The 12,857-nt window shown below is 45.7% G+C and overlaps 1 protein-coding gene across 1 annotated transcript in view; it reads right to left on the reverse strand.

Moving 5' to 3' along the window:
• Nucleotides 1-12,857, reverse strand: part of LOC309351654 (uncharacterized protein) — a 246,190-nt gene that overhangs the window by 79,971 nt on the left and 153,362 nt on the right. Inside the window, exons 59-64 of the mRNA XM_081879440.1 lie at nt 11,222-11,257; nt 8,629-8,682; nt 3,763-3,807; nt 2,193-2,228; nt 875-910; nt 646-705 (exon numbers count right to left, since the gene is read on the reverse strand). Coding sequence (XP_081735566.1) covers nt 646-705; nt 875-910; nt 2,193-2,228; nt 3,763-3,807; nt 8,629-8,682; nt 11,222-11,257 — 267 coding nt within the window. The remainder of the gene's footprint in view (nt 1-645; nt 706-874; nt 911-2,192; nt 2,229-3,762; nt 3,808-8,628; nt 8,683-11,221; nt 11,258-12,857) is intronic.

Consider the following 12,857-nt stretch of genomic DNA (forward strand, 5'->3'; position numbering starts at 1 on the left):
CCTTATTCCAGCGCCATGTCCCGCTGCTGTCCCTTATTGATGGATGTCCCTTAAATGTCCCTTAAATTTCAAAGGAAGCAGCTCCTCTCCCTCCCTCCCTGCCAGCCAGGGAGGAGGGAGGCTCCATCTGTGTTGCTTGGCTGTGTTGCTCACCCAATAAGAAGTCTAAGAACGACTGGGAGGTGGAGCTTGCATGCCTTGTGTGTGGCTAGTTAATGCAAGCTGAGGGGTTTTTTGAATGCTGGATGCCATTTTGTTGCACATGCTGTTGCAAACTTTGCAGTGCAAAGCCAGGCCGGGGAGCCATCTTAAGCTGAGGCTGCATAGGCCTTGTGGCGCATGTGATTCAGATTCTATTCAGTTGAACCTCTGGTTACAAAGTTGGTTGGGCAGTGTTCTCGAAGCTACCAGTATGGGTTTGACCAGAGTGCAGGAGGACAGGAAGACCGGAGTGCCCGGAACAAGTGAGGCTGCAGGTCCCTTATTTTGGCTGCTGGTCCCTTATTTTCAAATCTGTAAGTTGACAGCTATGCCTGGAAGGTTAAACATTCCCCACTCCTGCCCCCTGTAAAGGACTAGTTGGCTGTACAGAGAAATAAACGAAGTCTCAATATGGAGATGGAGCAGGAAAGTTGCCGAACTTACCTTGTGCCCAGGAGGTCCAGCCTGACCAACAGGTCCCCGGAAGCCAATCCCTGGCTCTCCCTTTAGAAAACAGAGCAAATAAAAGAGACTGGAATCCCGACCACACAGCATAATACGCAGGTTCACATGATGCCAATAATCTGTGACTCAAATTGCAAGCAACTCTGCAAATGGAAGATGAGTTGCTTGTTCTGGGTGGCCCCTGATCCCAGCAAAGCCATTCCTTTACCTTTTGACCCACTTCTCCTTCTTCGCCTCTGGCGCCCTGGTAGAGACAAGAGCAAAAGGTAAGTTTCTAGTCTAGTGCCATGAAACACCCTGGATATGTTTGGGCAATAACTGATACAGGCTTGGGGTGGGTGTATTCAATCTGTAGCACCTCTGCTCTGATCTAGCAAGGTTTTTCTTGCATCTATATCTGAGTATGTGCTGTGTGCAGTGATAGTTGCCTGCAAATCTATGTAAAGTCTAGTTTGGGGCCCTGAACTGGGGTATCCAGTTGCTACTGTGATTGCTGGGAGGAACTGGAAGTGCTGTCAAAGATCTCCCAGCCTGTAAGAATGTCTGGACTCTTATTCCTTTGATACAGTGGTGCCCCGCAAGACAAATGCCTCGCAAGACGAAAAGCTCCCTAGACGAAAGAGTTTTTCGTCTTTTGAGGTGCTTCGCAAGACCAATTTCCCTATGGGCTTGCTTCGCAAGACGAAACGTCTTGCAAGTTCTTGCGAGTTTTCCCCCTTTCCCCACCTTTTTCTAAGCCGCTAAGCCACTAATAGCCGCTAAGCCGCTAAGCCGCTAATAGCCGTGCTTCGCAAGACGAAAAAACCGCAAGATGAAGAGACTCGCGGAACGAATTAATTTCGTCTTGCGAGGCACCACTGTATTTTTAAGCAGAGGTTAGATGGCCATCTATTATGGATGTTTTAGCTGAGACTCCTGCATTGCAGGGGGTTATTGGGTTATTGGGTTACTGATCCTCCGAAACTCCTGAGGGGCAGTTCCTCTTCCCGCAGTGGTGAAAGCCACACCCCCAGTGGAGAAGAGAGGGAAGGGGCCAGCCAAGCGAGGAAAGGGCTGGAGGATGTTGCCGAAGCACGCCACTTCCGTTGCCCAGCTTGCGCAGAGGGGTGAAACGCAAAGAGGGGAGGCGGAGGCTTGGGGTGCTGAAGTTCTTATGTTGGGGGAGAAACTGGAAGGGGCCACTCCCGGATTCTGCAAGTGACTAAGATGGACATGAACTTTGTGTATCTGCACTGTAAATAGTTTGCACAATAAAACCTGTGAAAGACAGGTTGGAGTCCTGCCTGGTTACTCACGAGCAACCACCACACAGAATCTGACATGTACTTTGTCGTTTTTTATTTTGATTTTATTCTGTGAACTGCCCTGAGACCTCCAGATATAGGGCGGTATATAAATTCAATTAATGAAGAAGAAGAAGAAGAAGAAGAAGAAGAAGAAGAAGAAGAAGAAGAAGAAGAAGAAGAAGCAGCAGCTGACCCTTCGGTCTCTTCCAACTTTATGATTCTATGACCTTTGCTGCTTACCTTCTCCCCTGCCTCTCCTGGCTCTCCTGGTTCCCCCTGTAAGGGAGAGAGAGAGAGAGAGCGCTCACTGTACCCTTAGGCTCAGACCCTGATGCTTACATGCTTTCCATCGCACAGCAAAGATTTCGGACAGCCCCGTTCTATGTGCTCCCCTTGCACAAATGCAGAGATCAGAGCGTGTCCTTCGACTGCTCCTCTTGGGCAAAGCCTCTCCATGCTGCGCCAGTTCTCAATGTCCAACAGTGCAACGGCCCTCCCCATTTCTCCTTCCGTCTCAATGCAAGAGTGGGTAACACATGGCCCTTCAGATGTTGCCAGACCCTTGATTGAAACTCTGGAAAGGTACTGCTAGTCTCAGTGAAACAATAGTAAGCCACATGGGCCAATAGTGTGAGTCAGTATAATGCAGCCATGCAAAGCCACTTCTGCCCTGCAGAGGAGGTGGGATTGTGGGCGTCACAGCCCAGCCCCTGCGCAATTGGGGGAATCCCCAACCGTGTCACTCCCTGGCCAGCCAATCGGCTGGCTCAGGGGGCGTGGCCTGTCCTACTTAAGTCAGGTCACGGCCGGGGCTCTCCCTCTTTCCCCGCCTGCCAGCTGTTCCTGCTTTTCCCATCCTCCCGCCCTATAAGGTTTTCGTTCCTTGACCTTGCTATGGACCATGGTTGGTTGCCATTGAGAGGCCTGGTAGGAATTTTCCCACTTGGCAAATTGGCACCAGCCACTTGGTTTTCGCCTGCCTTGTAGCAAATCGTCACAACTTTCTTGGTATTGGCGGTTAGGCACTGGTATTTGGATTTGATCTTGGATTTGATATCCCGCTTTATCACTACCCAAAGGAGTCTCAAAGTAGCTAACATTCTCCTTTCCCTTCCTCCCCCACAACAAACACTCTGTGAGGTGAGTGAGGCTGAGAGACTTCAGAGAAGTGTGACTGGCCCAAGGTCACCCAGCAGCTGCATGTGGAGAAGCGGAGACGCGAATCCAGTTCCCCAGATTACGAGTCCACCGCTCTTAACCACTACACCACACTGGCTCTCATGGGATTGTTTTGTAGATGGAAGAGGGGAGGAAGTGCCATCACCTGCCCTGCATATTAAAGGTTCCAGGAGGCGTGGCCCTGTCTGAAGCCTATGGAGGTGAGGGCCTAAGGCACGCCCCCTACCGATTACCCCAGGGGAGGCCCTAGTTGATGTGCATCAGCAGGACTCCCCCTACTGGTGGTTAACCCTTCCCGGACTTCAAGCGGACGGGCTGAAGCCAGATATAGTTGGTTAGGACCAGTGCCTAAGCCAACTCCGCTCATCACCTGTAACCAATAAAATTGTGGCCTTATTTAGCCCATTAACCTTAATAATTGTGTCATGTGTCTTTATTTCCACTGGGGGGAGTGGGAACTCGCCACGCAAGGAGATCCACTAGGAAATGGGGGGTGGGGTAAGGAATTGAAGGGAGCATTTGGAATCCTGAAATCCAGCATTCGGTAGTAGTGCAACCTTTTGCCGCAAGCCCCAATTGTCGCACACGCTCACACGTGCACAGATGTTGCAGCTCGTGCAAAGAAACTGACCTGTTCTCCTTTGCTGCCTTGGCTTCCAGGTGCCCCCTTTTCTCCCTGAAAAAAAAAAACAGAATTAAAGAGAAAAAGAAACCTCGCTGTTTCCAAGCACAGTCCAGCTATGTGGAATTTTGCAGGAGCCTCTTGGGAAGCTGGCGTGATTGCGGCTGGATCTCTAAGAGCACGGTAGCGGATTTCCTCCTCCTCCTCCATTTGGAAAAGGCAACGTTCCTCCAGGAAGCAGAGGACAAAAGGTAATGAAAAAAAAAATACCGTATTTTCCGCTCTATAAGACGCACTTTCCCCCTCCTAACAAGTAAGGGGAAATGTGTGTGCGTCTTATGGAGTGAATGCAGGTGGGAGGCTCTGCTCAGCGCTCCCTTTAAAGAGCCACGTGGAGCGTGTGTGTGGCTCTTCGGGGCTTTTTGTTTGGTAAAAGCCCCCAAGAGCCGCACACACACTCTGCGCGCTCTTTAAAGGGAGCATGGCTCTTGGGGAGCCTTAGCTGTGCGCAGCCTCTCGCGGGCAGGGGATGAAGGCTCCCCTTGCCCGGGAGAGGCTGCACAAGGCTGCGCAAGAAGCCAGGACAGCCAGCGGGATTGCAGGGATCCCACTGGTTGTCCTGGTTTCTTGTTTCCTTCATCCCTGTGCCCTGCGGAGGCTTCGCGGGGCTATCCAAAAGCCAGAACAGCAAGAGGGAGTGCTGCACAGCCTTCATCCCGCTCCCCTGCGGAGGCTTCACACGGCTATCCCTGGCTTTTGCGGGAGATGGGGGAAGGGACAGAGCATGTGGCTCTGTCCCTTCCCCCACCTCCCAGAAAAGCCCCCCAAGAGACACGCTCCCTTTAAAGAGCATGCGGCTCTTGCGGGAGGTGGAGGGAAAACCAGGAGGCTTGCTTTTGCTGAAGCCAGGAGGGCAAGAGGGATCGGTGCGCACCGATCCCGCTTGCCCTCCTGGCTTCAGAGATAGCCCCGCAAAGCCTCCTGAGCGAAGATGGAGGAGCACTCCCTCTTAGCTCAGGAGGCCTTGTGTTGCTTTTTTATTTTTTTAAAAAAATAATATTTATTCAAATTTTAAAGATTACAAAAAGAAAATTAGAAAAAGCAAAAAATAAAAATAAAATAATAAAAAATACAGAAAATACAATACAAAAATATAAACAGTTAAAAAACAAACAGCTCGAACCTTTACATAACTTTCTTTCCTTTGCTTATTTCCTTGACCGCCTCACACCTCCCTTTTCTGTATTCTAGTTCAATTAGACATTTCAGCAAATCCTTTCCAGCTTTGTTTTTATCCTAATAATTTATCTTAATATACAGTAATTTTACATTCTCGTCTTTCACCAATTAAAAAAATCAATTTTTACCTAATCCTTTATTACCATTTCTGCTAAAACCACATGTGTTGCTTTTTTATTTCTTGTTTTCCTCCCCTAAAAACTAGGTGTGTCTTATGGTCCGGTGCATCTAATAGAGCGAAAAATACAGTATAGCAAGGCAGCAGAGCTTTTGTGCTGGTGGTTGTCCCTGGAATCTCACTGACTGCGCACAGGAGCATTTGCAAGCCAACCCAGATTTTGCAGGTGATTTAGGAACATAGGGAGAAGCCCTGAAGGAGCGTCTCCCCCCCCATCATTCTGCCCGGATGTCCAGCGCCAAGGGCCTTCTGGCGGTTCCCTCATTGCGAGAAGCAAAGCTACAGGGAACCAGGCAGAGGGCCTTCTCGGTAGTGGCGCCCGCCCTGTGGAACGCCCTCCCATCAGATGTCAAAGAGATAAACAACTACCTGACATTCAGAAGACATCCTGAGGCAGCCCTGTTCAGGGAAGTTTTAATGTGTGACATCTTAATGTATTTCTGGTCTTTGTGGAAGCCGCCCAGAGTGGCTGGGGAAACCCAGCCAGATGGGCGGGGTACAAATAATAAATTATTATTATTATTATTATTATTATTATTATTATTATTATTATGCCTTATCCTCCCTCAGACCGTTGTTCAATCTAGCTCAGTACAGTGGTACCTCGGGTTACATACGCTTCAGGTTACAGACTCCGCTAACCCAGAAATAGTGCTTCAGGTTAAGAACTTTGCTTCAGGATGAGAACAGAAATCGTGCTCCGGCGGCGCGGCAGCAGCGGGAGGCCCCATTAGCTAAAGTGGTGCTTCAGGTTAAGAACACTTCCAGGTTAAGTACGGACCTCCGGAACGAGTTAAGTACTTAACCCGAGGTACCACTGTACTGGCTACACTGACTGGAAGCTACTCTCCAGGATTTCAGAAAGGGGCTATTCCCAGTCTGACCTGAAGATATCGGGGACTGAACCTAGAACCTTCTCCATGCAAGATTGATGCTCTGCCACTCAGCTACAGCCGTCCTGTGACTTCCCTGCCACTGTTCTTATTAGTGACATTATTAGTGTCCCAAGAGACCATGTGGCCTAGCTGTGCTGTCAAAGGAGGGCCATCTATTAGGAACTATTAATGCTGGCTGTGGGCTCAAAGGTCCCCAAAGCGAAAGCGCTGCATGTTTGACAATTGTCTTTGCGGTATAATAACGTCTGGAATCTTGCGATATCTGAGACAGTAACACGCAATTTAGCAGTCTCAGAAGGATCTGAAGACTCTGAATGTTTCTATCTTGGGTTCTTTTCACCAGTTATTCTCTTATGCTACTAGAAAGGATCTGCAATAATGTGCAACGTTTGAACCTCATAATCCTGAATGAAATTGTTCTGTTCCATTGTTCTGCTGCATGCTTTGATGTATATCTTGGGATGCCATGGCCTTTTAGTAATTCTAGATTTTTATTTTTATTTTTATTATTTATTTATATATATATTTATTTATTTATTATGCTTTATTAACCGTAGTTACATCCATACATCAAAGACATTTTGTAGTCTATAGATCAAACCCATCAAAATAAAAATTCCGACAAAGAAGTATATAAGTTCATAAATTTAACTTCCTGTCCTTCTCAACATCTTTTCACTCTAATAAACCTATTAACTAAACTTATCAGCAAAATCATGATAAAATATTAATATGCATCTATGTATATACATATATCTATTTAACCCATTTAACCTTTATTTGCAGAGCTTATTCAAAAGCTGCTACCGAACTCAAGATTGCAACACTTATTTTTTTCGCTCTATAGGACGCACTGGACCATAGGAGGGGAGAACAGGTGTGTTCCATGTGCATTCACCCGAGCTTGTGGGGCTGGCGGTGCCGCTGCTTTCCCCCACCGCCAGCCTCAAAGATCCCTGAAGCCCTTGGAGCGCATCGCCCCGCTGCCCTGGAGAGGCTTTGCGCGCAGCCATCCCCAAGCTAGAAGAGCGAGACGGAGCCCTCCGCAGCGCTCCGTCTCCCTGTTCTGCCTTTGGGCTTAGCGGTGCAGCCTGCATTCGCTCTATAGGACGCACACACATTTCCCCTTAATTTTTGGAGGGGAAAAGGTGCGTCTTATAGAGGGAAAAATACGGTACTCTTTAGAGGTTCCCAGTTAACTGGATAACTGGCCTTTTAGTTATTCAATAAAATGAGTATATATTTTTAAGAAAGGAGAGCAGAAAAGAGGAACCATTTGGACCTGCTCCAGGCTGCAAACAACAACAACAACAACAAAACCCTAAAGATGTAAATCAAATTTTCTGGGGATGTTGGATTCTGGCAAATCCCAATGAAAGAGCAGTTAATTTGGTGTGTTGAAATATACTCAGAGTCTAGTGTGGATTTCATGCTCTTTATTCAGCTCATAGTAGTGAGGAATGGAAGTTCCCACGAAATGTCTGCTTTATATACATTATTTACACAATGGGCCCCACATGATCGGCTAATTCCAGGATTCTCATGTAGGCCAATCAGGTTGCAGATTCACTTCCACCTGGAGTTGGATTGGGTGGCTCCTGCGGACCAGTCAGACTGCTGCATTCTGGATCCTATTGTTCTAGGACCAGTCAGACTGCTGCATTCTGGATCCTATTGTTCTAGGACCAGTCAGACTGCTGCATTCTGGATCCTATTGTTGTAGGACCAGTCAGACTGCTGCATTCTGGATCCTATTGTTGTAGGACCAGTCAGACTGCTGCATTCTGGATCCTATTGTTCTAGGACCAGTCAGACTGCTGCATTCTGGATCCTATTGTTCTAGGACCAGTCAGACTGCTGCATTCTGGATCCTATTGTTCTAGGACCTGTCAGACTGCTGCATTCTGGATCCTATTGTTCTAGGACCAGTCAGACTGCTGCATTCTGGATCCTATTGTTCTAGGACCAATCAGACTGCTGCATTCTGGATCCTATTGTTCTAGGACCAGTCAGACTGCTGCATTCTGGACCCTATTGTTCTAGGACCAATCAGACTGCTGCATTCTGGATCCTATTGTTCTAGGACCAGTCAGACTGCTGCATTCTGGACCCTATTGTTCTAGGACCAATCAGACTGCTGCATTCTGGATCCTATTGTTCTAGGACCAGTCAGACTGCTGCATTCTGGATCCTATTGTTCTAGGACCAATCAGCCTGCTGCATTCTGGATCCTATTGTTCTAGGACCAGTCAGACTGCTGCATTCTGGACCCTATTGTTCTAGGACCAATCAGACTGCTGCATTCTGGACCCTATTGTTCTAGGACCAATCAGACTGCTGCATTCTGAATCCTATTGTTCTAGGAGCAATTAGACTGCTGCATTTTGGATCCTATTCAACTCAATACATAACATGTGTAGAGCTTGGAGAAGCAATACACTGTCTCACTGTTTAATCAGCCTAGGTTGCAACAGCCAAAGAGGTTCACCACCACAACCACAGAGCTTTTAATGTTTTGGCATATATTGACAAAAAAAATAAAAATAAAATATTAATGCAAACCTTTTGACCTTGAACTGGCAGGGAATCAGGATCCACCATGTCTGACCTTTGCTTCTAAAGAGAGAAAACCTTGATAATTTTATATCTTTGGATTTTTAGATTTCATCTTAAAACGCTTTTCTTCCCCTGAGCTGTTGTGACAGTTTCAGGCCCCTCTCATAATACTAGAGCCCAATGGGGCCACCCAACCATGGGATGTGATCCACGAGAGGCAGTCAAATACAACATTCCTTGTTTTCCTAGAGTGGACATGCAAGGGGATGTTTGGTCCCACCAGTCAAAACTTCCTGTTCCTCCTGGGCTGGAGCATCCTTCCTTTTGCATGTGATAAAAAGTGGCTGTGACCTTACCTGTCCAGGTAACAAAAGGATGAGTCACACAGCACACCTCTTTCTTTTTCACTTCCTTCTTCATTTGACCAGCGTTCAGCTAGGACTGCTCTGTTAGCTCTCAGCTGGCAGAAGCACTGGGATTATTCCCCCATATGGGGTAGATCCACATGTACATATTTGTAACTAAGTTTGCCTTCAGGGATCCAACTGTGAACTGATGTAAGTAAACTTCTTTTATTGACTTTGAATAAGATTGTGGCGTCTTTATTCTTTTAAGAGGGATTCAAGGGAACTTACCAGGAATGTACAATTCAGTCTGAGACGGATTTAATTGTATAATAGTGAGAGGCTCACACGAGCCTGCAACCAGCTATCTGCTGTGCATATAAAAGGGGGGGATGTAACTCTGCTACATAAAGGAACTTGCCAGCGCAAGTTAGGAAGGATATTAATAAACAATATATCCTCTCCTGCCACCCTGAACATTCCCACACCAACAAAGCTGAATGCTACAAACAGGGGCATTTGGCCCAGTTTATACTTTATTATTATTATTATTATTATTATTATTAAGATTTTCTTGTTTTACAGAAGTATGTGTAATGTCTCTCGTATTTTTTCCATGTAACATTTTTACAAATCAGTTTCATAAAATGCTGGAGAGGGTGCACCTCCATAGGCACATACCTCCACATGTGGTGGGAGTGCCCCAAAATCCAACTATTTGGCCCAGTTTATATACCTTAAGCCAGCCCACGCAAAACACACACACTGTCTACAATAGGTCGCCTTAATGCTGCAATTAGCGAATCACAACACTGGCCCAACCTTAGTAGGGATTGGCAGCCTGCCAGCTACTAACAATGTCATTGGAAGGTCATAACAGCCTGTACAGTGTAAACAACCAACAAGCTAATATACTCAAACTTCAGTAGCTTTTCCATTATTTCCAAAAATTATACACTGCATGATTGCAAAAGGCCTCAAAGCAGTATCTGTGTAAATGGACACCATACATGTAACATGAGTACTGCCCAGAATATAAATATTACATTTTATTTCTTTACTGATTTTACTCACAGGACTTGCATATGTGTTATATGTGTAACTTATAACAGTTATATAAAAGGACCCTTGACCATTAGGTCCAGTCGTGACCGACTCTGGGGTTGTGGCGCTCATCTCGCTTTATTGGCTGAGGGAGCCGGCGTACAGCTTCCGGGTCATGTGGCCAGCATGACTAAGCTGCTTCTGGCGAACCAGAGCAGTACACTGAAACGCCGTTTACCTTCCCGCCAGAGCAGTACCTATTTATCTACTTGCACTTTGACGTGCTTTCGAAATGCTAGGTTGGCAGGAGCAGGGACCGAGCAATGGGAGCTCACCCTGTCGCGGGGATTCGAACCACTGACCTTCTGATCAGCAAGTCCTAGGCTCTGTGGTTTAACCCACAGCGCCACCCACGTCCCTCAACAGTCATATAAGAACTGGCAAAAGAGCTTCTTCTGTAATGGTGAAATAAAAAATTTCCACATTGAGAAAAAACAACAACAACCCAAAGCTGAATGCTGGAAGATTCAGAGTAGACAGAAGAAAGTCCTTCACACAGTGCAGGCATGTCCAACAGGTAGATCGTGATCTACTGGTAGATCACTGGACGTCCGTTGTAGATCACTGGTAGATCACTGGCTCCCCCAAAAGAAGCTAAACTCCCCTTTAAAAAGCTCAACAACTTCGACCTGAACCCCCCAAAATGGGGTAGATCACTGCCAGTTTTAAGTAGATCGCAGTTTCTTGGGAGTTGGCCACCCCTGATAGCGCATAGCTTACCTATTGAATTCACTCCCCAAGTGATGGTATAGCTGTCAACTTTTCCCTTTTTTAAGGGAAATTCCCTTATTCCGAATAGGATTCCTTGCAAGAAAAGGGAAAAGTTGACAGCTATGAGTGAGGGCCACCAACTTGGGATGGCTTTAAAAGAGTATCAAACAAATTCATAGAGGACTGATTGTCTCTCGGACATACCCTATGCCAGGAATCAGGGATGTCCCATCCCATTTCACCGCCTGAGGCAAAAAGGGAAGCTGCCTTGCCCCTTGCCAAAGTCTCGCTTACTGCTCCATGCTTCTCTGGCAGCAGCAGCAGCAGGGGTTAGGTGGGGCACAGACTGGGGTGCCACCCCATGGGACTCTGCCACCCGAGGCGGCTGCAGGAATCACAACTAAGAATTGAGAGTTACCTGCTGTTGCAAAAAGGGTTACCTTAATTCTCCTTGCTCCGTGAGGCCCAGGATAAGCCTTGAAAGAGAGGAGAGGAAAATTACATGTGCACAGGGAGGAATGGATGAGAAATCAAATTCTAGGCATATAAGGCTAGTGAAATCTCTCCGTTGAGGTTCTTGTCAGTTCCTCATTTTCCCAACCTTTAGTTTAGCTAACTGCATTTCCACATCAGGTTGCAATTTCTCTGTAAAGGAAGTACTGTGGTCCCTTGGTTCTCAAACTTAATCCGTTCCGGAAGTCCATTCCAAAACCAAAGCGTTCCAAAACCAAAGCGCGCTTTCCCACAGAAAGTAATGCAAAACGGATTAATCAGTTCCAAACTTTTAAAAAAAACAATCCCTAATACAGCAATTTAACATGAATTTTACTATCTAACAGGACCATTGATCCATAAAACGAAAGCAATAAACAACAACAACAACAACAATTTATTATTATTATTTATACCTCTCCCATCTGGCTAGGCTTCCCCAGCCACTCTGGGCGGCTTCCAATCAAATATTAAAATACAGTAATACATCAAACATTAAAAGCTTCCCAGGTGGAGAAATCGAAACTAGAAACAGAATTGTTAGAACCCAATACTAAGAATTTATCAAGAATGTATAATTTGTTGCTGAAGTGGAATACAATAGATGAGACAGTTAAATCAGCCATGATTAAATGGGCACAGGACATTGGTCATGACATTAGGTTTGCTGACTGGGAACAGTTATGGACCACCGGTATTAAATTCACGGCATGTAATGCCTTAAGAGAAAATATTATGAAAATGATTTATAGGTGGTACATGACCCCAGTCAAGCTTGCGAAGATTTACCATCTGCCCAATAATAAATGCTGAAAATGTAATGAGACTGAAGGTACCTTCTTTCACCTTTGGTGGATCTGCCCAAAGATTAAAGCCTTTTGGGAAATGATTTATAATGAAATTAAGAAGGTACTTAAATGTACCTTTCACAAGAAACCAGAGGCATTTCTCTTGGGCATGGTCGGTCAATTGGTGCTAAGGAAGGACAAGACTTTTTTTATGTACGCCACTACAGCAGCAAGGATTCTTCTAGCAAAGTATTGGAAGACACAAGAACTACCCACACTGGAAGAATGGCAGACGAAAGTGATTGATTTTATGGGACTGGCAGAAATGACCGGCAGAATCCGTGACCAAGAGAAAGAGACGGTGGAGGAAGATTGGAAGAAGTTTAAAGTATATCTTAAGGACTGTTATAAAATTGAGGAGTGCTAAAATGTCAAGGGGAAGGAAGATGCAGAATTACAGCTGAAACTGTTTGATGATTTAAGGTGAAATCGAGAAAGATAATAAGTTTTAATTTAATTGGTAAAAAGGGTTGTTGAAAAATTGTAAAACAAGGATGCAAAAAGGGTGAGGTATGGGGAAGTCCGAGAAAGGAGGGTTATGAAAATGAGGTTAAGAAATGATATTTTGTGTTTGTTTGTTTTTGTTGATGTCTGTATGTTGTTGTTGTTTTATTTTAAAATTGGAAAATTAATGAAAATTATTATATATATATATAAAAAGCTTCCCTAAAGAGGGCTGCCTTCAGATACCTTCTAAAAGTTTGGTAGATGTTGTTCTCTTTGACATCTGGTGGGA

The sequence above is a fragment of the Podarcis erhardii genome (genome assembly GCF_964252035.2).
Source record: "Podarcis erhardii genome assembly, chromosome: 10".
Classification (NCBI taxonomy): Eukaryota; Metazoa; Chordata; class Lepidosauria; order Squamata; family Lacertidae; genus Podarcis; species Podarcis erhardii.